Here is a 25,283-nt window from a genome sequence, read left to right as displayed (position 1 = left end):
TGCTACCCTTGTCCTTTTAGCTGATAGAGTTTGTGGGTTTAGAAGATGTTGTCCAAGGTGACACAAGGGATGTTGGAGTGGGGTTGAAAAAATACCTCACACTTCCTTTGTTAAGTAAATTTGTCACTTCGCAGTCTCTGCAGTGTCTGCCTGCAGTACATCCTCTCTCTTGAGCTCTCCTTTCTCTGGCTTTAGCCTCAGTACCACCACCAGTAGCCAGGTGGGCCCCCACACTCATTAATTTCCTCCAGAAACAAAGTCACCCCTCCTATTCTCCCTCTTCCTTTTAGATACTCCTGAAATTACATTTCCACAAATTTGCATCATCTCTCTTAATAACTTCCTTTTGGCTCAGCAAAATTTTAACACCCTCTCACAGCTCAGTGACAGCTATCAGGTTGTAGATTTCAAAGCTACACGTTTTAAAAATGTAAACTGTCTTTGTTCTTTACATGGTACATAGAACAGTACAACACAGGAACAGTCCCTTTGGCCCACAATGTCTGTGCTGACCATGATGCCAATTTAAACCAATCCCATCTGCCTGCATTTGGTCTATATCCCTCCATCCCTCATCTGTTCAAGTGCCTATCTAAATGCTTCTTAAATATTACTATGGTATCTGCTTCCACCGCCTGCCATGGCAGCGTCTTCCAGGCATCTACCACTCTGCATAAAAAAAACTTGCCTCACTAATCTCTTTAACCTTTTCTCCTCTCACCTTAAATCTATGCCCTCCAGTATTAGACATTTCCATCCTGGGGAAAAAAAGATTCTATTTACCTTATCTATGCCTCTCATAATTTTATATGCTTCTATCAGATCACCCTTCAGCCTTCGACACTCCAGGGAAAACAATCCAAGTTTGTTCAACCTCTCCTTATAGCTAATACTCTCCAATCCAGGCAACATCTTGGTGAACCTCTTCTGCACCCTCTCCAAAGTCTTCCATATCCTTTCTGTAATGTGGAAACCAAAACTGCACACAGTACTCCAAATATGACCTAATCAACGTGCACTGCTTAAACCTACGGTTAGGAGGAATGGTAATTAGTAACTCTCTCTTACCTCTCCCCAAATCCCAACTGTGTCCCTGATGTCGTTTTTGCAATAGGAGAGCTGACGGATGCAGTTTGTTCACAGCAACCACTACTCTTGCCAGGTGCCAGGTCTTCCTCTGCCATTTCCACCCAACCCAGGGAACGCACAGCAAAACACTGCAGTTTAAAACAATTGGGAATTAATGAAAACAACATTGTAAAACTTCCAGTAACATAATTAAAATCATTTGGTCTCAGTGTCATTTGTATTTTTTTAAATATAAAATAAAAATATTTTTAATCAAGTAGATTTTGTTTAAACAGTTCCCCTTATTAGCTTTGATGCAAAGCTGGTTCAGGTTTGAATTCAAACTGGAAAACTGACCATTAATAAAGGCAATACACGCAAAATGCTGCAGGAACTCAGCAGGTCAGGCAGCATCTATGGAGGGAAACAAACAGTCAATGTTTCGGATCGAAACGCTTTATCAGGACTGGAAAGGAAGAGGGCTGAAGCCAGAATAAAAAGATCAGAGGTAGGGGGAAGAGCACCAGCAGATAGGGCCTCACAGAACTCCTGAAGAGAGGAGGAAAAGCAATTTGATGTCTGTAAATAAACCAAATCGATCAGTTCCCACAAAATGAATCAGTCCATGAAAAAGCAATATCATAAGGGGTACATTTGTAGTCCGTGACAGATAGAAGAAATATAACTTTAACACTTTATGGCCGAGGAGGCATTACTATCAATGAGAACAGAACATTCCTTTGCACTGCATGTAAAACCTCTCGCTAATTGACTTGGGGTTCATACACTAATTGTACAGCCCAATATATACAACAAAAATTACACAACACAGAATTTAATGTAATCTATGGATCCCTATTTTAAAAAAATCTATGAGGACAGAATGTTCTGAAGCCTAGTAGTCATCCTCTGCTCAATATAATTTCCTTGGTTGGGTGCAGTTGTAGGTTTGGCAAGTATATGGGCACATTTGTCCCTGTACAATTAAGATTCGTGAAGAACAGTATTAATCCTTTTTTTTTCCCCACTACAAACTCAGATTGAAAAATTCAGTCCAGAATTTCTTACCAGCTGAAAATTGTCCACACTTGCACCTGACCCACATGAAAAGTTCACTCTTACATTGTGCAAATTTGTCACTGCCAGTTTGCATTCACAAACAGGCCCACTTCGCAACAAGGCACCTGTAGAAACACAGCAGAACCAGAGCAAGCCCCACCCAGAAAACAGCTGATAAAACCTTTCATAGCTGGCTAGGTTATGCCACCTGGCTTAGCTGGCTGTCAAACTTGAATGTTTCCATATATCTCTTACTGAAACATTTAGGAAAAATCTGAGGCAATTAACAATCCTTAAATATTAAAAACAACAAGTTTTTCAGGTCCTGGTCCCTCATTTCCACTCAGCTGCTCTTCCTGCACCAGGTCCAAAGTGGTGTGGATTTAGCAAGCAGATTCTCTCGTGTGAATGCAAGACAATTGCCACAACTTTGCACTCCACAGCAAAACTCTGTGAGGAGTCCAACCTCTATTGTCAGGAAATTGCCAATAAAGAGTACCCAGCAAGTTGAGGACTTTTGTGAAAATGTTGCAGCATTTACTGTATATGGAAAATTACCAGCTGTCCTATCATACTTTATAGATGATTCATAAATCCTACCCAAGGAAAATTACTCCAATAAAAGGCACAAATTTTATTTTTTTCTCAGTTATTTTTGAGAGCTATTGAATTTGACAGCATAAAATTCTCTAAACACACATCTGGTTTATCTGTATCCGAAAAAGACAGATTGACATTTTGAGGACAAGTCCTTTACTGTAAGAGCTCCAAAACGTTTCACTTACAATGAAGGAATTATCCTCAATGTGTCAGTCTGGTGGAGGCAAAACTGAGCATTGGTGAACAGATGTCACAACTAATGACTCCTTCCAATACATTGGGTGGAAATGGCCAGATGAATACTGGGATGGTTAGGCTGATCCTGTTTATTTTGGATATGGACAATCTTACACATTAATTGGATAGAGAACATCATAGCTGTCCTGGTGCAGACTGACAAAGGCGTTGTCTAGCTCTGGTACACAAGCTGTCAGTTACACAGCAAGGATACGGCCAAATCCCATAAGTTCAACCATATCCATTGATCACGTGGAAAGAAAGTAAGAGTTGGGAAACATGTATTACTTATACTCTCACTTTGGACCCAGAAGTCTTAGCTGATCAGGGTTGCAACAGAGAAGCCTACATACTTCATAAAGGGTGAAGTCAACCATCTGATTTCAGATCAGATCAGATATCTTTATTAGTCACATGTACATCAAAACACACAGTGAAATGCACCTTTTGCTTAGAGTGTTCTGGGAGCAGCCCGCAAGTGTTGCCACGCTTCTGGCGCCAACATAGCATGCCCACAACTTCCTAACCCGTACGTCTTTGAAATGTGGGAGGAAACCGGAGCACCCGTTTCACATTTACAATCCAGTTTTAGTGCCACATTAAAGCAGAGACTACACATCCACTAAAAACACTAAAGGTGAATACATCCTAATTTCAGTATTTAAAAACTAAAGAACTGCAATTATTGTCACTTCAAGCATAAATCCAAACTACATCATACAAGCAGTATAAAAAGCTTATCTTGTGATTATACGATACTGCCACCACATGGCCAGAGTTTGCTATAGCAGGACATCAAACAACATCTGCCTTTTGTTATACTTGCTCTGGTACTCTTCAGAGGTTTGCCCACAAAAATGCTCATAGTGCAAGCTGATAATAGCTCAGAAAGGGATTCAGAGTGGCTGAGATCCCGTGAACAGACCAACTATAAAGAGTTATGCCCTTAACTAAAGTGATTTCAAGATTGGGAAATAAACACCCGAAGGATTGAACTAAAGAAAGTGATTTCATTGTCAAACTAGAAACAGAAATAAAGAAGGAATAAAGACTGGATTAAGTGAAAACAGAAGAGAATACCGAAAAATTTTAAATCTGTGAAGGAATGAGACCATATTTTCATTTTTTTCCCCCCACAGTACCAGACGCTGATCAGCAATTTAAAAAAAAATACCGTTGAAGAGTTACTTGCTCTAATTATCAGTTCAAGATATACAGAATGTGGTGGGTTTAAGTTTGGATCTACCATATAAATTGACAACCACAGTATTGTATGCATGTCAATGAGAGGCAGGCAGGGAATTGCCATTTTTACAATGTCAGTGGCATCTCAACAACACTTGGATATTGGCACTTAACCACAGAGCTGCCTCTAGCCTCAGGTACTGTTCACTCCTGTGAAAAGTAACAGGAGTAGGTTATGTAAATCAGAATCAGAACCAGAATCAGGTTTATCATCACTGATATATGTCGTGAAATTTGATTTGTGGCAGCAGTACAGCGCAAGACATAAAAATGACCATGTTACCAAAAAATAAATAAAATAGTGCAAAAGAGGAATAAGAAGGTAGAGTTCATGGACTATTCAGAAATCTGATAGCAGAGGTGAAGAAACTGTTCCTGAAATGTTGAGTGTGGGTCTTCAGGCTCCTGTACCTCCTCCCTAAAGGCAATAACACGAAGAGTGCACGTCCAGAGGTGGCGAGGGTCCTTAATGATGGATGCCGCCTTCTTGAGGCACCGCCTCTTGAAGATGTCCTCAGTGGTGGAGAGGGTTGTGCCCGTGATGGAGCCGGCTGAGTCTACAACCCGCGCCGTCTCTTTCAATCCGCACATTGGAGCCTCCAAACCAGGGAGTGATGCAACCGGTTAGAATGCTCTCCACCATACATCTATAGAAATTTGCAAGAGTCTTTAGCGATATACCAAATCTCCTCAAACTCCTAATGAAGTAGAGCCACTGGCGTGCCACCTTCATGATTGCATCAATGTATTGGGTCCAGGATAGGTCCTCCTAGATATTAACACTCAGGAACTTGAAGCTGCTCACCCTTTCCACCCCCTGACCCCTCAATAAGGACTGGTGTGTGTTCTCCAGACTTCCCCTTCCTGAAGTCTACAATCAATTCCTTGGTCTTGCAGATGTTGAGTACAAGGTTGTTGTTGCGACACCACTCATCCAGCCGATCTGTCTCAATCCTGTATACTTTACACCTATTCTGCCATTCAACAAGATCAAGTCTAACCTGCAACTTAGCTCCATACAGTTAAGATTATATACATTAATATATATTGAAGTTATGAAATACACTTGTTGTATATTTGCGTATTTATATTTGTAATTATTATGTTTGTAATATAATAATTAGAAATATCATATTATATTTACAAATTATTATATTTATTATTAAATTTATTATATTTGTAATTTTCATGCTTCCATCTACAATTGCTGCTTTTTTTTGACAAACTTGGGTATGTTGCTTTCTATCCCATCAGCCAAGTCATTTATAAGTAGTTGCAGGGTCTGATTACAGTCAAACAATGGCAGCATTAACGTCACCATTATTTTAAGATCTAATTGTGGCCTGAAATTTGCCTACAATTGACACCATTTTTCATTCTCTTTCAATTTCACGCAGGATTACCATTTGAATTATCATCCTTTAAGTTACTAATCACTAGTGTAAGTTTCCCAGGTAAAAGTAATAAAATATTATGGCAAATAGTATAAGGTTCAGAATTCAAAGTCAATATAATTTAAAACTCTGACTTATGACACCAGTTAAAACCTACTTATTCAGTTAGATTCTTCTCCAGGCACTGCAGAATTACTTGAGATAAAGCCACTCTCAAGCTCTTGATCTCCACACTGACCTAACTCTCTCAGTGCATTAAGCCGAGACAGCAGAGTCGGTCAACTATACAGTAGTTTGCTGACCTCTACAAAATAGGGGAGCTAGTAATAATGTTGGAGGAATAGCTACATTCTCGATGATCCTGTGAGCACTGTTAAAACCTGCCAGGATAAATACAGGTTTGGACCCAGCTGATTCAGAATAAATCAGACGTTCAGTAGCATGCTTGAAATACTATAATCTAAAGCTTAGATTTGATTAGCTATTCAGGTTTTGAAGTATGTTACCAAATAGAACACATTCAAATTCACTGTCAGAATAAATTGGTAACAGTTGGAAGGATGCCTCAGGTTTCACTGTTTGCGATTAAAATTTTGGATTCAATTAAGAAAGAATTTTCTTACAAAAACATTATAATTTAGGAACCCAATTTAATGCTGTTATAATACTGTTCAAATTCTTTTCACTTAAGGCTATTTGGGCCTTTAAGAGCAGTCTCACTTGTTCAGCAATGCAGTCTGAATTCAAAGCCAGTTCTTCATTTATATGAGGTACTTGAATAAGAATTCAAAATATTATCAAAAATATTTTGGGCCTGTTAGCCAGTCAAAAATTGACTATTTTCTTTAAAGTCTCAGCTTAAGCAGAGATGGAATGCCTGGAAGAGAAAACTAAAGATAATAAACAATGCCCAGTGACTTTAAATAATTTGATAAATCTACCGCACATGTTTTTAGAACAAACATGATGCTGTAACTCCATTACTTAAATTAAACAGTGCAGTGCTAGTTTCTGCTGCAAAGCATTTCTTAAGCATGGTTAAACTGAGAGAACTTTAGCGAGATAATGTATTATTTATTAAAAGTCAAATTTTACCAGAGAATTGGTATTCATTAGGTTCTTCTCCCATGCACAGTGCTACCTTCTAAAATGATTTCAAAAGCTACTTAGAATGGAATATTACCAAAGTATTGGGGTAGCTCTTGTGTTTCTAAGGTACTAATTAATTTTCAAAAGTAACCCTACAAATATTTCTTTAGACACTGGACTGAGGAAGTTGTATGCTGTGGTTGGTTAGATTTTTTACATTCAATTTTTGTTTGGTGTGGTCAGAATTTTGGGCACTGAGTGTCAGTGTCGATAATTTTCAAGTCAGGTGTGGATGAATGCAGAATAAATTTTGTTTTCACAAGATTAATGCTCCTTTAACCCTATTACGTTCTTAGCAATGCCATTTCTCCCAGCAGCATTCTTATGGCACATCAGACCAAAACTGCCTATTGTGCAGAATTAGGGAATATTTTTTATTGTGCCTACCAGGAATAAATTTAAACCTAAACGTTGTGCTCTAGGCCACAGAGAAGAGAATTTAAGCCCTCAAGAAAGACTTTTTAAATTCAGCTCCCATGTGTGACAGTCCAAAATCCAACCAACCATGCCATGCAATTTCCTTAGTCTGGTGCCTGAAGGAATACTTGTAGGTTTATTCTTGAAAATTAATTTTGATCAAGTCTTGATAATGATCAACATAAACTTACCCCGTAACCAAGATTCAACAAAAATGTGGGGTTATGCGAGAGACTGGGAGAATTTCCAAATTCAATAAGTCACACATTGTGGCATACAAAGAAGCCATTCAGAGCCTCAGTTGCATCATTTCTTTGAAAGCAATATATATTTCATCCCATCCCTGCCATTTCCCATAACTTTTTAATTTTCCCCTTTTCAAAAATTTTAATAATCAAAGCAAATAAATATACTATAAACCCTGCTTACACAAGCGTTTCTGGCACAGCATGTACTGACATACTGTTTTGCTGAAATTAATCTCCTATCATCTACCCCATCTCATTCTTTTGCAAAGGCTTTTGAATGAATGTTTTCAAGGTACCAATTTAATAATTCTTAACTCCCTTTGCTCATCAAGACACTTTATATTTTTATCAGTTTAATCTAAGCACTTTACAGTCTAGCTCCGTACTCTTTCATTTCAATTTCACAATTCTGTAAAACTAAAGTTCTCCTTCGGGATCTCAATTCCCTCATCATTCACTGAAGGATTTTTATTCTCACCTTCAATTAGTTCTGCTCCATGTTGAATTTCTTTTACTATCTGTATTTATTAATTTTCCTTTGCATTATCGCCAGTTTCTTTATACTTTCCCAGGCATTCTTTTGTTTGCTTTCCATCCACATTTTCTATACTCTGATTTTGTTATTAATTCTAGATTAATTTATTTTACATTAAAATTCCCCAATGTGCATTTGCTAAACCTGTTTACTTACAACTATTTTGCACCCTAACCTCCTCCCCTTTTAAATACAGACTTTGTTGAAGTTGATTCCTGAAGAAGGGTCCTGACCCAAAACATTGACCACCTGCTTTTCTCCACGGATGCTGCCTGGCCTGCTGAGTTCCTCCAGCATCATCGTGTTTTTCATCTAGATTCCAGCATCTGCAGTACTTTATTTCTCTTTGTTGAAATCTGTAGCTTCCCAATCAAATAATTTGAATGTTGCCCACTGTTTTCAATTTCTATATTAAATTTAATTATTATATGGTGCATTTTGCTAAATGTTTCCTTTTCTTGACAGGGCAACCTTCTGATCCCCAAGAAATAGCCAGGTGAAGCTCTTTTGAACATAAAAGATCTGGGGTTTGACAGTGCTTGCTTCTGCAGAATGGGTGACACAGTATTGTCCACTTTTGTGTACTCCCTGCCTGATAATAAGTATGAATTAGGCTAACAGAACTGGTGCAGGAAGGGAGTACAGAAGGAGGGCAATTCCTAAGCACCAATTTGGTGTTATCAGCCAAAGACAAGGCTGAATTTAAAACATTTCTCATGAGTGTCTTCTATCAACCTGAGAATGAACTAGTCAATTATTGGGATGGGCCAGGTGATAATTTTCAAAATAACAACAGCATAAAATACATGCTAAAAATGAGAGCATAAATATAAAATATAAAACCAAAAGTGAACGTTTCTTATGGTGCTTTCAAGACTGATTTTATGTCTTAAATTAAGAAGCAATTCCTGAAAAATTACGAAGAGGAAGTAAGAAAGATAGCCTGACACGTGAATAAAGCATCAGTTAATCTTTTCCCATCTATTTTATATAACTAGCCGAGAGAATGGACAGGAGCACAGATGGTAGAATGAGGAAGAATATTAAAGCTTGACATAGTTTTTGATCAGCAAAATGCCCAAACTCACTGGTCACCTGCCTATGGACCACACTGCACCCTCAGGGGTATGCTACAGATAAGAGTGTGGCATACACCTGAGGGTGCAGTTTCCCACTGGAAGGTCAGCACCTAGCAGATTGGAAAGCCCCAGTGGAAACCACACCACCCACCCAAAAGTGTCAGACTTCTTCCCAGAATAGTCCCAACAGCCAGCGAGGTTTCACCCCCAGGGTTACCACCAGTCAAAACCATCATTTAAATTAAAAGCCTGACATTTGCAAACATCCAAATGCACTCAGGCACTAAAGAAAAATAGAAGATTTAAATTTGTTAGAAAGAATTATAATATAAAAGTATTCATTCACAAATGAAAACAATTATATAAATTTAATTTAATTTAATTAAATTAAAATAAAGTGGAATTTAACTTCTACTTACCATTCTCTCCCCAACTAATTTTTCTTATTGATCTCAATGGGCCAAATGGACTTACAGCAGGTTAACTGGCACAAGCTCAGTGGACAGATCTCCAAGCTGGTGCAGGGAAATCTGGTGCATTTAAAGTGTCTCAGGATTACTATTTAGTGGGAGCAGAAAGTTCGACTTCACCCTGTGTTTGGGAGTGGGTAAAAGATGTAGATGATTAGGGCTAATAAATAGTTGGCATTTAAGACTTGGGTTTTTGTGGGCATATTTCCACTGACCTTTATCCCTAACTTGGATGCTTTCTTTAGTATGGAGTGGGGAAAGGTAAGAATTTAACCTTCCCACAAATTCTGAATCCATTTACTAAGTTTCAGTAGAAGATGGAATGTGCTGTAGTGATCAGTGTAATATTCCAGAATTGATGAAGTTTTCCTTGGAACCTCTGTCAATTTTAGTACAAATGTACATGTATTTATGTCAACTCTGGAAGCAGCTCAGCAGTCACTGGTTATAGAACCATAGAGTCAAACAGCATGGAAACAGGCCCTTTGGCCCAACTGGTCCATGCTGACCAACATTCCCATCTAAGCTAGTCCCATTTGCCCTCATTTGGCCCACATCCCTCTAAACTTTTCCTATCCATATACCTGTCCAAGTATCTTTTAAGTCTTGTTCTCGAATTACAAAACAATTTGTTGCGACCATTGCAATTACATATCTTCAAAATAATTTAAAATTATATTTGTAGGGCAATATTAGAGGATTGATGGAGATAAACTTCATAAACATGAAAAGAATAATGTGGTTCCTACTGTAATTAATTGGAAAAAATAAAGACAGAATACTTGACCTACTAATTGAATTACTTGCAAGTAAAATTCTGCTAGTGACTACAATGGCTTGCAATAAATCACAACCCATGATTACATTTATAGAAACTAACATTTAATCTGCATTTATTGCAGAGTAACATTTGGAACAATTAAAAGTACCTGTTAATTTGGAAAATTTAGTAGAAGTCAAATATGTGTGTGTGTGTAAGTGTGTGTATATATATAAAAACATAAAACATTAACAACATATGCACATTAAAAAGAAAATCACTTCTGACATTTTCTTTTAAAGTAAAAGGCACTCAAGCTGAATTGATAAATAAGTGCTGCATTATTTAACTGTAATCCTTTTCCAAGGCAGCAAATACATTTTAATGTTATGTTTGGCACTCAGCCAAATATTGCAACAGCAACTCAAATCAGTCACTGTGGCCCTCGACAGCAGCACTTTGGCCCAATAGACCAGGAGCAGACACCCATCCACAACGTTTGACAACTCAGCGACTTTTGTTCCAGTCTCACAGCCCGTCACTGTATAATTCTGGGTAACAAAAGAAATAACTAATACTGTCTGATCCATGTCTCCCAACAGTTTATTTACATTAAAAAGTTCACCTCAATCCTTATATATTTGTGGCTATTCTTACAGCTTTACACTTCAGTTATGCCATACTTAGGTCCAGTAGCTTCATTCTCTCTCAGTGTTAAATCCTAGCTCAAATCATCTCAGTTTAATTTTGTAATTCCAACATCTACATATTCAATAAGTGAACCCTGAGTTGCGATAATAGTAGCCTCTTGAGATCTAATCAAACATTCATACCTTTTGTGTGTGTGTCTATCTATATCTATATATATATATAGATATATATATCTATATCTATATATATATACACACACACACACACACATACACACACACACATCCCTGATGGAGCAGCTAAAGTAGGTTGGGGCTTAGATAATGAGGAGGAAAAACTCTTGCAATGACGTTCCCATGTTGAGATGATTTGCCTCGGCTAGACACAATCATCTTCCTTTGTCCCAGCTATGACTAACTAGTGGAGAGATTTCCCTCTACTTCAATTGACTTTATCTTTACTCATGGTCCGTAATGCCACACTAAGTTATGTGTCACAATTTCAATTCCTCTTTGGACCACATTTGGACTAGACAATGAGGTCCAGAGGCAAATGCCTTTGGTAATCAGCTATCTGCTAGGTGAGCAGCACTTGGCAATACGAGGAATGATTCTTTCCACCATTTCAGTGATGATTGAGGGAAAAATGATCACATGGTAATTATCAAAATTAAATTTCTCCTGTTTTTTGTGGACTGGATATGCCCAAGTGGAATGCTTAGTACCATGTTGCTTATGCACATTGAGCTTTTTTTAAAAAAATAACATGTGCAAAAGAAGAGGAATAAAAGTCTAGTGAATTGATACATCTATAGTAGGGACTGCCTCACAATAAATAAGGTTAATTCTGTTATTTTGCTTAAATAAACTCGGGGGATTATTTACTTAAATAAACCCGGCATCAACCTCCCACCGCAACTCCCAGTCTCATAACTGGGATGCAGGACTCAACCTGCCCCTGTCCCTGGGCCCAAGGCCCATGATGAAAGCCAGTCTCCATTACTGCCATTTATCCCTCCCCTACCACCAGCCTCCTACTTGACTACCACCAGCTGAATTGATTGCCACAGCTATCCTCCTTCAGATTCCAAACTTGCCAATCATCTGACCCCGACTATGAAAATGTGCAATTCCCCTTCAGTACCTACTGACGTTTACAGCAGTTTACAGCTTTGATCCCTTAAAACATCTATATTGGTGAGCTGAGTTAACAGGTTCTTTATCTTGGAAAACACTTAAGTTATTCCCCAAATATTTTAAAGTATTTGGAAGCTATGACTGAGAAGGACGATGGAATCAGATTCCTCAATCACTTCCCCAAAGGCAATTGGCCACTAATTAGAGAGGACTGATATGGAGAGTACTGGGGAATGGCTGAGGCATGGAACTAAATTAACTAATGTTCAAAGAGTAACAACAAGCAAAGGGCTTCCTACAATTCTTGGATCTCAAGCCCATATTCAGCTATTTGTACGACTTGATGCCGAACACCATGTATGAGAAAACTTGTATAAATCAGAAAACAATGGACAAAGTTGGAAAACTGAGAAGTATCAACTTTGAAGAGCAAGTAGAAATGAAATGCAGAATTGAGAGCAGCATTTTCTTTGTGATAAGCAGTTTTCATCACCATTGTGATATATATATTTAGCAGTATTATGTCAATTGGAGAAATTATCATTAGTCATTCAAAGGTACTCAAATTTATTGTAAGCATTTAACACATGCTAATTAATCCATGCACCATGTTGGTCAAAATCTGTTTTGAAGAGTGATGAAACCAACCTGTCCAGTTCTGCCCTCATCTGCACAATGCAGCATATATTAGCAAAACAAAAGCATGAAATACAGAATGCATATTAAATAGAAAGGGACAAAGGAGGAATTGAATATACCCATTATAGCACAAGGGCAAACTAATCAGAACATCTGTTAGAATGGTAGCCTTAATAACAATGAAATATATATATTTAAAAATAATTAGAAGTTGGTTTAATTTAGATTACAGATACTTATTTGTTGGATCCTGATATTAACATGACTAAATCTTGTTCCCTTTACCAAGGATCATACACAGACTCTCAAAAACTAGATCTGAAGAATAAGCCTTTATAAGCTGTGTGTTGGGGCAAAATGAAATCCATATTCATGGACTATTTTGGTATATGATTCTGCGCTGTAATTTATTTGATACCATAAAAATCACTGAATGGCCAATTAATTGTAAATACATTTAGAAATCATTAATGCTAAATATAATTTCAAGATTTTCAATAGATTTCTTTTATTTATCCAAAGTTCTCACATTAACACAACATTAATATTTTGCGGAATACAGGATTTAATTTTCCCATAATACCTTTTATTAAAAATCTGGACTAAAGATAAAATATTACTGGCGTAATTAGCATAGACACTAATTATTAGAATAGCGTCTTCTGTCAAAATAACAATGGTGCTAATAGTACATACTGAAACAAAAAACAGAAAGTGTTGGAAAAGCTCAGCAGGTCAGGCTGCATCTGTGGAAACATCTTGTCGGAACTGGGAAAGAGAAAGACAGGTTAGTTTTCGGTAATTCAGAAGATAAAGGAGTGATATGTAGAAGCAAGAGGAGTGTCTGTGATAGGACAAGTCAAAATGGCTTAATGGCAGTAATTCCCAGCACATTAAGCTTCTTGGTCTGTGTAATGAATTGTTAGTGTAAGGAGGTGGGACTTGTCTGGTAGGCTAGGCTAATGCAAGTAGGATAAGCAAAACAAAGCCAACAAGATACAAAAACAGAAAATGGAAAATGCTGTATAAATTAAGCAGGTCGGGTAGCATCTGTGGAAAGAGAAATAGTTAATATTTCAGATGAAATGCCCCTCATCAAGCCCAAAAGAAATAATTAAGTTAGACTAGATAGCATTGAAATGTGGGTGTAACCAAGGGGATTCCTCATGTCGAGTGATGATATGTAATAGGTGGGATAAGGTAAAGCTACTATGGCTGGGTAATTTGTTCCTGATGGAGCTCTGGGATATTGTGACAAGTCCAGGCAGGTGAGACTCTACACAGACAGCAAAAAAGAAAAGAATGGCAGGCAGAAATGCTTCCTACATGGACAGGAAGAAAGAGCATGTTATCTAAACATTAGATTAGGTCCAGAAAGCTGCAACATGCCCAGATTGAAGATGAGATATTGTTCCATGAGCTTGCACTGGGTCTCACTGTAACATGCAGGTGATTATAGTCAGAGACATTTGCTAAGGAAAGGGATGTGGCTGGGGAATCGAGTCTTGATCAATAGCTTATCGAAGACTAAAAAAGAAACCACTGAGGATGAACAAGGTGAAAGGGACTGGCAGAAATGCTACCAGGGAGCATAGAATTTTCCAAGGTTGAAGAAGAACTTCTGTGCCAATATTGAAGAAGCTCTCCTCTGTTCTCCTTGTTGTTAGTTTTATGAAAATGCCATTTTACTATCTGGTCACCACTGAAATTTACTTAATGGGATGAAGTTGTACTTCCATGGTATGCATGAAATGAATTTGTCACATTGTTGTGTTGTCATTTCAAATTCAAGTATACAATGTAAAATGTATAGAATACCATCAATTTCTTTGGTATTCAAAATTGACCATTAAAAATATGAAGTCACATTCCTTCCAGTATTGTTGTTGATTTTTTTTTAAATCAATAAAAACTTTTCTTGTCTCTATTTCTCTCTTCCTTGATCTATCCTTCATTTCCCTTCACTGATACACCTTAGCCGACACTGAATTCACCAACTTTACATATAAAGTAAATGTTATAAGGCACACATAATTCATTGCTCAGTCTGATTACAGAGGCACACTTGGTTGTTCATGCCCCAAATACCTCATTTTCCATGCCACACCTTTCTCAGCCCACACATTCTAGAAATTAAACATGCAAGGACAAGCCTAATTAAATTGAACTGATAGATACATGCTTATCGAACTGCTGAACAGGACTGCTGTTTCCCAAACATTTAAAACAATGCACTATTGTTGCTTAAAGAATCCAGCAGACGGAGCTGATTTCCTGACTTTGCGGGCTGTGCACTCAGCCATATGAAAAGAAATTTTGTGCAATGTTCTCCCGATCATTTACCAAAGATTCAAAATAACCCCTGGAGAAATGGTGTAAATGGCCATGTTTATTTTTCGCTGCTATCACAAGCAATCAAGGGAATCTCAGAAAATACAGGTATTTTATTTTGTGCAGTATCATTTAGAAAATTTCTATAAACCATATACATGCTGGGATCCCTACAATAATTTGTCCAAGTAGACATTCTCCCCATATGATCCAAAGCAGGCCATGAGACTTCACATTCAAGTTAAAACCCGCCTCTACTTTGAGGCCATGAAATTCCCCATGAGTCACTCTGTGATGCACGATACACAGTTACATTCTTCCGTTTGGCCCACCTTACCAAGCAATCAGCCATTGACTCTTGCTGCTCCCATAACCACAAGTCTTTTGGATGAGTGAGGCCCCACCATGGTTGTCAGTGATCTTTACAACAGATAAAGACCAACTCTTACACAACAGCTAAATGTCCAAAGCCAGCATCTAACCACGGTAGCTTTAGTGCCCCGACAGATGTGACATTCACCGCTGAGCCAGCTGTTAAAATCATCAAAAGACTATGAGTGCTCTTCACATTCTGAAAACATTTTAAATGATTTTAAAGATTATGATTTAGAAATTACATTAGAAATAAAAACTTGTAAAACTAAAAACTTGAAAACAATTAAATAGCATTATCTCAATTAAAAAATGTAAATGACCTGAGCCTCTTTCCCAGAGCCATTCCTGTCTATTGAAATAAATGGAAACAGTGAACCCAAATCAGGTCCAAACTGGTACAGGTCAAACACCCAGATTTCCTCAAGCAACTGCAGTGAAACTACAGGTAATTGGTGCTCTGCTGCAAGATGCCAAGTAGTAAATATTGGAGCACAGTCAGAATGACAGCTCATTGTATGTCTGAGACTTCCGTGGATCTCGTGGAAAAGTTGTGCACCACTGTGTACAGTGGTCAAGAGTAGGAATCTTGGCTAATTGTTCTCCTAGGCTGTCTTACTGCCACTGACTTGAACCCACAAACAAGACTACGTCAGTTGCCTTTGCTCAAGTCAGTGAACTGAAAAACATCAGACCATTGCAACTCATTACCTGTAGTATATACCTAAGATTTGATTGAGTAGTGTTCAAGTTATTCTGCAAGTACAGAGATAGCAGCCAGTCTTATATCACAGAAACAAAGACAGAAATTGCTAAAAAAACCTTGGCAAGTTAGTCAGCCTTTGTACCAAAAAATGGCAAAGGCTGAAGTTGCAGGTAAAAATTTTCATCTGAAGTGGAAGATATTGCAGAGGAATAGCTTAAAAGAAAATGAGGGAATTGTAGGAGTTAGGCAGGGGGGTGGAGGGAAAGAAACCCTATGAGCTGTTAATTGATCAGATCTCAATGTTGAAACAATGTTCAATGTTTTACATTTTATTAAGATCGCTGTACCTCCTTACAAAATTGAGACAGGGTGATCATTTTCCCTCCATTGAGCTTGACATCATATGGAGTATAATTCAAGTAAAGCATCAAAACACATTTACTGGAGAATTTCCTTTACGCCTGGTTGAAGCCAATTTGAATAATCAGAGTATTTGGATGCTCAATAAATGTTTGAAATCCAATGGCTCGGAGAGGAATTATCTACATACCTATAAAATGTGTAAATTATACTCCTGGATAGGAGTATTTCAACTGGAACCTGGGTGACATAAACTAAGTATCGCAACTGTCAGTCTTCTGATAGTTGCAGTAACTTTATTAAGAATGTTGTCGGCAAGAGAAGGAAGCAGGACAATAGCTCACATTCTACCTTCTGTTCCATTCTTTGTCTCTTGTGGAATGTGGAGTGTCATCTTAGAATGTTATGCACTTTGACTCTACACAGAATTTAATCAATCTAGGCCACGATCTTCACCAGGAATGAACGATGGCTTCCTGGCCACCCACTTTGAACACAACAGCTTCACCGAAATTATGTTATCAGCTTGCATTTAGTGTGGGATGCTTCCAAGCTCTCTAGATGGCTGCAATAACTCAGGTCACATTAAGGAGACATTTTATGACATTAAAAATTAGATTTGGCAGGTAAACTTTTGTAGGGATTTGTGATCTCTCAATGCAGCAGTTATAAAAGAATTAACTTTCATTTGTACGACCCTGTACTGTAGCATAATGCTTCACAAGAGTTTTATCGAAAGACTGAAAACATTTTAAAATTGAGTTAAGATATTGGCCACCGAGCTTTGATTTAAGTTCATTGGACATGGGAGGTCAGACAGAAAAGCATTGGAAATGGTCAACTCTTGAAGTAACAAAGGCATGTTGAGGTTTCACATAAGCTAATACAGGAGTCAGGCAACATTATGGAAGTGGAAGTCAGTATTATTGGTGATGGTTCATATTTATGTTCACAAGCTCATTCCTAGTTGCTAGCATCTGGCTCAACAGGAAGACAATCGCCAGGGAAAGAAGTAAACCTGATAGCAATGGAACAGAGCTTGTGTAAGGCTGTGGATACTGAGGCCCAAATACAGGTATGGAAAGCACAATGTAGGATTAACTTGTTCATCAACATTCTAATACCCAACGATTATAACAAATGCATTGTCGGTAATGTTGTTCATTAGTCTTTATTGTTCAAGCATCCAGCCAATGTTGCAAGCGGCTAGCAACAGTTAAAGCAAGCCTACACCAGTAAAACAAGTGCATATGTATTAAAGGAAATGTGCTTTTGGGTTGATCAAAGAACTGGTAACATATCTTACAACTGAGGCTGACCAGGAACTATATTCAAATCATCACATCCCCATCACTCATTAATTTCTATCAATTGGCTTTCATAACTAATATTCTTCTGCTTTAATGCACCTTCAGGCACTTAGCATTGTTCTAACCTCACATGCTCATAGCACAGTTCATGCTAGTACTTCTTAGGCAGTTCTGTAGAGACTTCTACTCCAGTATTTTGAGGATAGGAAGATGACTCTGCATGATTTCATTCGAGATGGGGATGTCATTGCACATTTACCACAAGGCCTTGAAAGAGCAAGGTCTTGGTTCATTGGCGAGGTGGCCCAAGGCAATTGGAGATCAGGTTCTACAGCATGGGCTTAATGTACACACACACACACACACACACACACACACACACACACACACACACACACACACACACACGTGCAGATACACACATCTCTTGCCCACACCCTCTTCTATCCTCCTCCCTCACTGTCCAACATTAGTCACTTCCCTCCAGGTTTCCCTTCCCTTAAATCACCCTTCCTCAAAGCCAGTGTCAATAACTACATAAGAACACTCAGAGTTCAGAGTGACACAAGAATCAGAACAACTTAAGCATCATCACAAGATCACAAGATAAGGGAGCAGAAGCAGGCCATTCGGCCCATCGAGTTATTAAGTTATCCCACAACAAATGGTTTAGATTAAACATCAGTAGTCCTGTGAGTTAAGTATTGTACAACTTGGAGGCTGTGCAATAACAAATACTAAGTCTCTAAATCCTGTGCTTAATAAATTCAGTGTAGTTTTTAAATACACAAAATAAGGTAGCACCAAATGGCCCTGCGAATGATATCTTTCCCAATCAACTACTATAATTAGCACTTCTAACTTGTGCTTACCCAATTTACAAAGCGAAACAAGTACTTCTTTAAAAGCACTGAGTAGGTCTTCAGCTGCTTCCTTTCTAAGTCCTTCATCTTCCTTTTCTTTGACACAGCCAAAGCTGCAGCTTCAAAAATTTTACAGCCAGCACACACTCTGCCGGTAATTCTCCCATGACAGTGACAATATTCAAACATATTGCACAAGACTCCACAGTTCCTTCTCTCTTGTAGGGCACAGTACAAAACAACTGGACAGCAGCAACTAGAGACAGAAGGCATGCTTGCATATTACCATCATGGAGTATGGCATTAATCAGCAGAGGGAATCCTGTTGCCAAGGCCCAAGCCTGCTCAAACATAACCCAAACTGTCCTTTTGCGCTGGCAACAACATCTTCCATCACTTTGATAATCATTGACAGTAGACTAATTGAGCAAAAATTAGCTGGATTAGATTTGTTGTGCTTGCTTTCAACAGGATTTACCTGGCCAATTCTCAACCAGGTTGAGTAGATGCCACTACTGTAAAAGTACTGGAAGAGCTTGGTGGAACCCCAGCTGGTTCTGGAGGACAACCTTTAGAACTATAGTCAGAATATTGCCTGGTCCTATAGCCTCTGCTGCATCCAGTGCTCTCAGCTGTTTCTTGATAACACGTGGAATGAATCGAATTAGCCAAAAATGGTGGGAATCTCAAGATGATCATCCATTTGGAATTTTGGCTGAACAATGATAAAAATGCTTCACCCTTTTCTGTAGCACAGCATCCTACTATCATTGAGAACAAAGACATTAATGGAGCCCTGTTCTCCCACCGTCTAATTGACCTCGCCATTCTCAATTAGCTATGGGCAGGACTTTAGAGCTTTGATCTGATTTGTTGTTTCTGGGGTGACATAATTAAGTTACATCTTAGGAGTATTTTTGGAAAGGGTTGGGAAAGGTTTTTTATTTTGATTTTCATTGCTTATTATATGTGTGCAGTGTTATGGACTCAGTGAAAGTCCCTTTAAGATAGAGAGTGTGTGTGTATGTGTGTGTGGGGCGTGCTTACGTCAATAGAAGATAAAGGACGTAATGACGTTGTTGAAGAGGTCAGAAGAAGAAGAAGAGAGAGAGAGAAGGGAGAGAGACACCAGCCTGCTTGTTTTCTCTATCGATGGATGAGAAACAATAACTGTGTTTGCCACTGAAATCCATGTATGGAAGTTGGAAGTAATCCGGTGGAGTTCACTTTGTTGCTGACCTGTAGAAGGAAACAGGTATTTGTATGTGGACGACCACGGTTCGGATGCTTTTCGGGGTGAGGAAGTCACTACCGAGTAAACACTGAAGTGTCGTTTGGGTTCCATCGTGGAACATTTGGATTTCGTATGTACTCTCTCTATGTTTTTCTACATCTACATCTTATCTTCAGACAACGGTGGTTGTTGAAGAAGCCCTTGCTCATGTTTCACCTTATGGCTTGCGGAACTGAACTTTAAGAACCATTCCGGAACTGGGAGTTTTGGACTTTGTCACACACACACACGAAGAGTTTAGTTTTGGGGTTAACGTTCGAGGTTTAACATTTTTGAATTCTAACATACTAACATTTTTACTTTTATTTTACGTATTATCATAAGTAGTGACTAATAAAATAGTTTTTAACACTGAATCATGCTCAGTGTGTTTCTTTTGTTGCTGGTTTGTGACAAAATTGGGGGCTCGTCCGGGATAGTTCCCAAGGTTAACGAGTGTCGTCTGGGATTGTACCCCAGATTGACGAGATTTGTTCGAGATTCAATCCAAAGATTTTTGAGGGAGCTCTGATAAATTCTTTTTAATTGGCTTGTGTGTGTGGAAACCAGCAGCAATGGATATTAAGGCATTTTTGGAGTCACCAACCCAAAAGGGATTGGAGGTGGCGAAAAAGGATGATCTGATAAAGATTGCTACAAGGCTAAACCTTACAGAACTAAAGCAGTCTATGAGAAAGGCAGATATTCAGAGACTGATAGCTGGCCATTATGTGGAAAAGAAGGTGTTGAGAAGGAAGTGTTAAAACAGTTTCCTGGCAGTGAAATAGCAATTTCTGAGGCACAGGTGCAGCTGGCAAAGATAGAGGCTGAACGAGAACAAACCCAGTTAAAGATAGAAGCTGAACGCGAGCAAACCCAGTTAAAGATAGAAGCTGAACGAGAGGAAAAGAGATTAGAGGCCGAACAAAAGAAATTAGAGACTGAACAAAAGATAACTCAGATGAAGATAGAGGCTGATCTAGCAATGAAGCAGATGGAATTGAAGAGGATGGAGCTGGATAACGAGGAGAAAAAGAGGCAGCATGAGTTACAAATGAAGCGTAGGAGTTCGGAATCTGATTCTGATGATGGTTTTTTCAGCCAGCAGGGAGGTTCGATTAGTCCCTCCGTTTGAAGAAGATCAGGTTGATCAGTATTTCCAACATTTTGAAAAGGTTGCTGTGAGTTCAAACTGGCCAAGGAAAGGATGGGCTCTTATGGTACAGAGTGTGATTACAAGGTAAAGCTCAAAAAGCTTATTCTGCTTTGTCTGTTGAGGATGCAGCTGATTATACCAAGGTAAAACAAGGCTATATTGAAGGGCCTATGAATTGGTCCCTGAGGCTTATAGACAAAAATTCAGAGACTTGAGGAAATCTGCAGATCAGACTTATATGGAATTTGCCAATGGAAAGAGAATATGTTTTGAAACGATGGTGCCTGGCTAAAAATGTAGATGGGGATTACGATAAATTGACAGAATTGATACTGGTGGAAGACTTTAAAAGATGTGTTCCAGCTGAATTAACAACATATTTAAATGAAAAGGCAGTGGAAACTTTACAAGAAACTGCTAGGTTGGCAGATGATTATGCTTTAACCCATAAATCCAAATGGGGACAACCTAAAACCTTTCAAAAGAGTTACAAAGACAATCCAGGGAAACCAGAGAGTAAATTGGGAGGTAATCAAAAAGGAAAGGATGAAAAGAAGCCAGGGCTGGAGAAACCTGTTGAGCGTACTTGTTATTACTGTAGGAAACCTGGCCACGTGATATCTAATTGTGCCCTTTTGAAGAAAAAGAAGGAAGCTGGGCCCAATGCTTGCTTTCAGGCAATTAAAAATCAAAAAGGTTTAGAAGATGCTGTTAAAGATCAGTCCTTGCAAGAGGGAAAAGCGGAAAAGTTGGAGGAGGTGAGAAAAGAATTCCGTTCGTATGTATCAGAGGGTTTTGTTTCACTGAATGATGAGTCACCCCAGGTGCCAGTGAAAATTCTTAGAGATACTGGGGCTAGTCAATCTCTCTTGCTGGACAGTGTTTTAAATTTTGGTGAAGAAAGTGACACTGGTGAAGTAAATCTAGTACGAGGCGTTACAGGTGAGACCATGTCTGTCCCTTTTCACAGGGTGATTTTAAAGTCAAAGTTCGTAGAAGGACCAGTCGAGATAGGGATAAGACCTAGTTTGCCAGTGGAAGGAGTTTCTTTGTTATTGGGAAATGACCTTGCAAATGGAGAAAGTGATCCTGTGGTACGGTTAACAACCAAACCAAGGATTGATGAGTCTGAGAATGATCAAGATGTTTACCCATCATGTGCGGTGACTCGAGCTAGAGCTAAAGAATTAGCCAAGACAGACAGTCCGGTGCAGTCTGATGTAGTTCCTTGTGACAGTCCTAAACAGGAAGAAAATTTTGATGCCTTATCTGAGACTTTTCTGTCTTCACTGGAGGATCAACATCCTTACAGTGAGCCTGAATTTAAAGATTTGTCTTTGTCGAGGAAGGATTTTATGGTGGAAACAGACAAAGGACCCTGAATTGGACAGAATTGAAAGAAAAAGCACTCTCATGTGAGGAGATTGAAAGGTGCCAACTGGATACTATGTCAAAAAATGGAGTGTTAATGAGGAAATGGAGACCTCCTCATGTTCCTGTTACTGAGGAATGGGAAGTTATTCATCAGGTTGTTGTTCCAAAAGTTTATAGGGATGAGATTTTAAACCTGGCCCATAGTATGCCTTTGGGTGGTCATTTTGGTGTGAATAAAACTGTAGGGAAGATCTTGAAACAATTCTATTGGCCTGGTTTGAGAAAAGATGTGGTGATGTTTTGTCGAACCTGCCACACATGTCAGATGGTAGGTAAACCAAATCAAAAACCCCCTGTGGCTCCTTTGAAACCAATTCCTGCTTTTGGTGAACCCTTTTCGAAGGTGATTGTGGACTGTGTTGGTCCATTACCAAAGTCTAAGACTGGAAATCAGTATTTGTTAACCATCATGTGTGCCACTTCTAGATTTCCAGAGGCAATACCCCTTAGAAATATTAAGGCCAAGACGGTGTCAAAGGCTCTTGTAAAATTTTTTACCTTGTTTGGTTTGCCAAAAGAAATCCAATCTGATCAAGGTAGTAATTTTATGTCAAAAATTTTTCAACAAATAGTCTATGAGCTGGGAGCAAAGCAGATTGTATCATCTGCATATCACCCAGAATCTCAAGGAGCTCTGGAGAGATTTCATTCTACTCTCAAAAATATGCTGAAGACTTATTGCTTTGAAAACACCAAGGATTGGGACGAAGGTATCCATTTACTTTTGTTTGCCGTTAGAGAATCGATCCAGGAGTCAATCGGATTTAGTCCGTTTGAGCTTGTGTTTGGACATAGGGTGAGAGGACCTTTGGAGTTGTTAAGAGAGCAATGGGTTAATGAGGAAGTTCACTTGAGTCTGTTGGACTATGTCCAAAAATTTAAAACTCGGTTGGAGAGAGTCTGCCAGCTAGCGAGAGAGAATCTGAAAACAAGCCAGATAAGAATGAAGACATATTTTGATAGACGTGCTCGGCCTAGGACATTCGCAGTGGGGCAAAAGGTATTGGTATTTTTCCCTAGCCAAAATAATCCCTTGCAAGCTCGTTTTTCTGGACCCTATGTTATTGAATCTCGAGTGACTGATCTAACATATATAATCAAAACACCAGATAGACGCAAGAAAACACAACTCTGTCATGTAAACATGCTAAAACCTTATTATGAGAGGGATTCAGTGGTGGCCTTGGTGGATGATGTAAAGGTTATTTCTAGAATGCCTGATGTTGATGTTGAGGAAGGCCAATTTAGACCAAATATTGTTCCATCGAAACTGAAAAACCAAAATATCATGGAGAACCTTGAAACGAAGTTGGACCATTTACAAGTTTCACAAAAACAACAGATGAGAGAATTAATTTTAAAATTTAAAAATCTGTTCCCAGATGTTCCAAACAGAACATCGATAATTACCCATGATGTTGATGTTGGGGATGCAAAACCAATCAAACAACACCCATATCGAATGAATGTGGAAAAAAGTAAACTTGTTGATCAGGAAATCAAATACATGTTGGAAAATGATATTATTAGACATTCTACTTCAAATTGGAGTTCGCCCTGTGTTATTGTACCTAAACCTGATGGAACTGTTAGATTTTGCACAGATTACAGGAAAGTGAATGCTGTAACAAAGTCAGATGCTTACCCTATTCCTAGAGTGGATGATTGCATAGACAGAGTGGGAAAGGCAAAATTTCTTACAAAGATTGACCTATTAAAAGGGTACTGGTGTGTTCCATTAACAGATAGAGGAAGGGAGATTTCAGCCTTTGTAACCCCTTCTGGATTGTATGAATACAATGTTTTGCCATTTGGAATGAAAAATGCTCCGGCAACATTTCAAAGAATGATTAATTCAGTGATTCATGGGTTAAAACATACAGATGCCTACATTGACGACTTAGTGACTGGGAATGATACTTGGGAAGATCACATCTCTGCGTTAGAAAGGTTGTTTGAAAGACTTTCCAAGGCTAACCTTACAGTTAACTTGGCTAAAAGTGAATTTGGCCATGCCACTGTGACGTATCTTGGTTATGTTGTAGGTCAAGGCAAGCAAGCTCCTGTTCAGGCAAAAGTTCAAGCAATATCTGAGTTCCCTATTCCCACAGGTACGAGGACTGTTAGATTTTTGGGAATGGTTGGATATTATCGAAAATTTTGTAAAAATTTTGCTGATATTGCTCTTCCCCTAACTAATCTTCAGAAGAAGGGAGTAAAGTTTGTTTGGACAGATTCTTGTCAAGAAGCATTTGAGAAGCTGAAAGCCATTTTATGCTACCATCCTGTGCTCAGAACACCTGACTTTGAAAAGCCATTTTCATTAGCAGTAGATGCCAGTGATGAAGCTGCAGGAGCTGTGTTGTTGCAGAAGGGTGACCTTGATGATATTGACCATCCTGTAGCTTACTTTTCAAAGAAATTTAATGAGCATCAAAAGAATTATTCCACCATAGAGAAAGAATTACTGTCGCTTGTTTTAGCCTTGCAACATTTCAGTGTATATGTTTGCATCGCTCAGAAACCATTGACTGTGTATACAGATCATAACCCATTGGTGTTTCTGAGCCGAGTCAAAAACAAGAACAGAAGGCTGTTAAATTGGAGTTTAATTTTGCAAGAGTTTGATCTCATGATAACTCACATTAAAGGCAAAGATAATGTGATTGCTGATTGTCTTTCCCGATGTTAAATGGGAAACATGTATCTGTACTAATCTGATAGTCTGTAGTTGTGTAACATGATAATTATTAACATTACTAACTGTATGCGCGGTTAAAATTTTCTTGGG

The 25,283-nt window shown here is 38.6% G+C and overlaps 1 protein-coding gene across 1 annotated transcript in view; it reads right to left on the bottom strand.

Moving 5' to 3' along the window:
• The window catches only part of LOC127581007 (amyloid beta precursor protein binding family B member 2-like), a 217,935-nt gene that overhangs the window by 60,855 nt on the left and 131,797 nt on the right, over nucleotides 1-25,283 (bottom strand). Inside the window, 2 exon segments of the mRNA XM_052035069.1 lie at nucleotides 1,069-1,134; nucleotides 1,137-1,217. Coding sequence (XP_051891029.1) covers nucleotides 1,069-1,134; nucleotides 1,137-1,217 — 147 coding nt within the window.

Source organism: Pristis pectinata, chromosome 2 (assembly GCF_009764475.1).
Source record: "Pristis pectinata isolate sPriPec2 chromosome 2, sPriPec2.1.pri, whole genome shotgun sequence".
Classification (NCBI taxonomy): Eukaryota; Metazoa; Chordata; class Chondrichthyes; order Rhinopristiformes; family Pristidae; genus Pristis; species Pristis pectinata.
The sequence above is the reverse complement of the archived record's forward strand: the minus strand, read 5'-3'. Positions and strand labels throughout refer to the sequence as shown.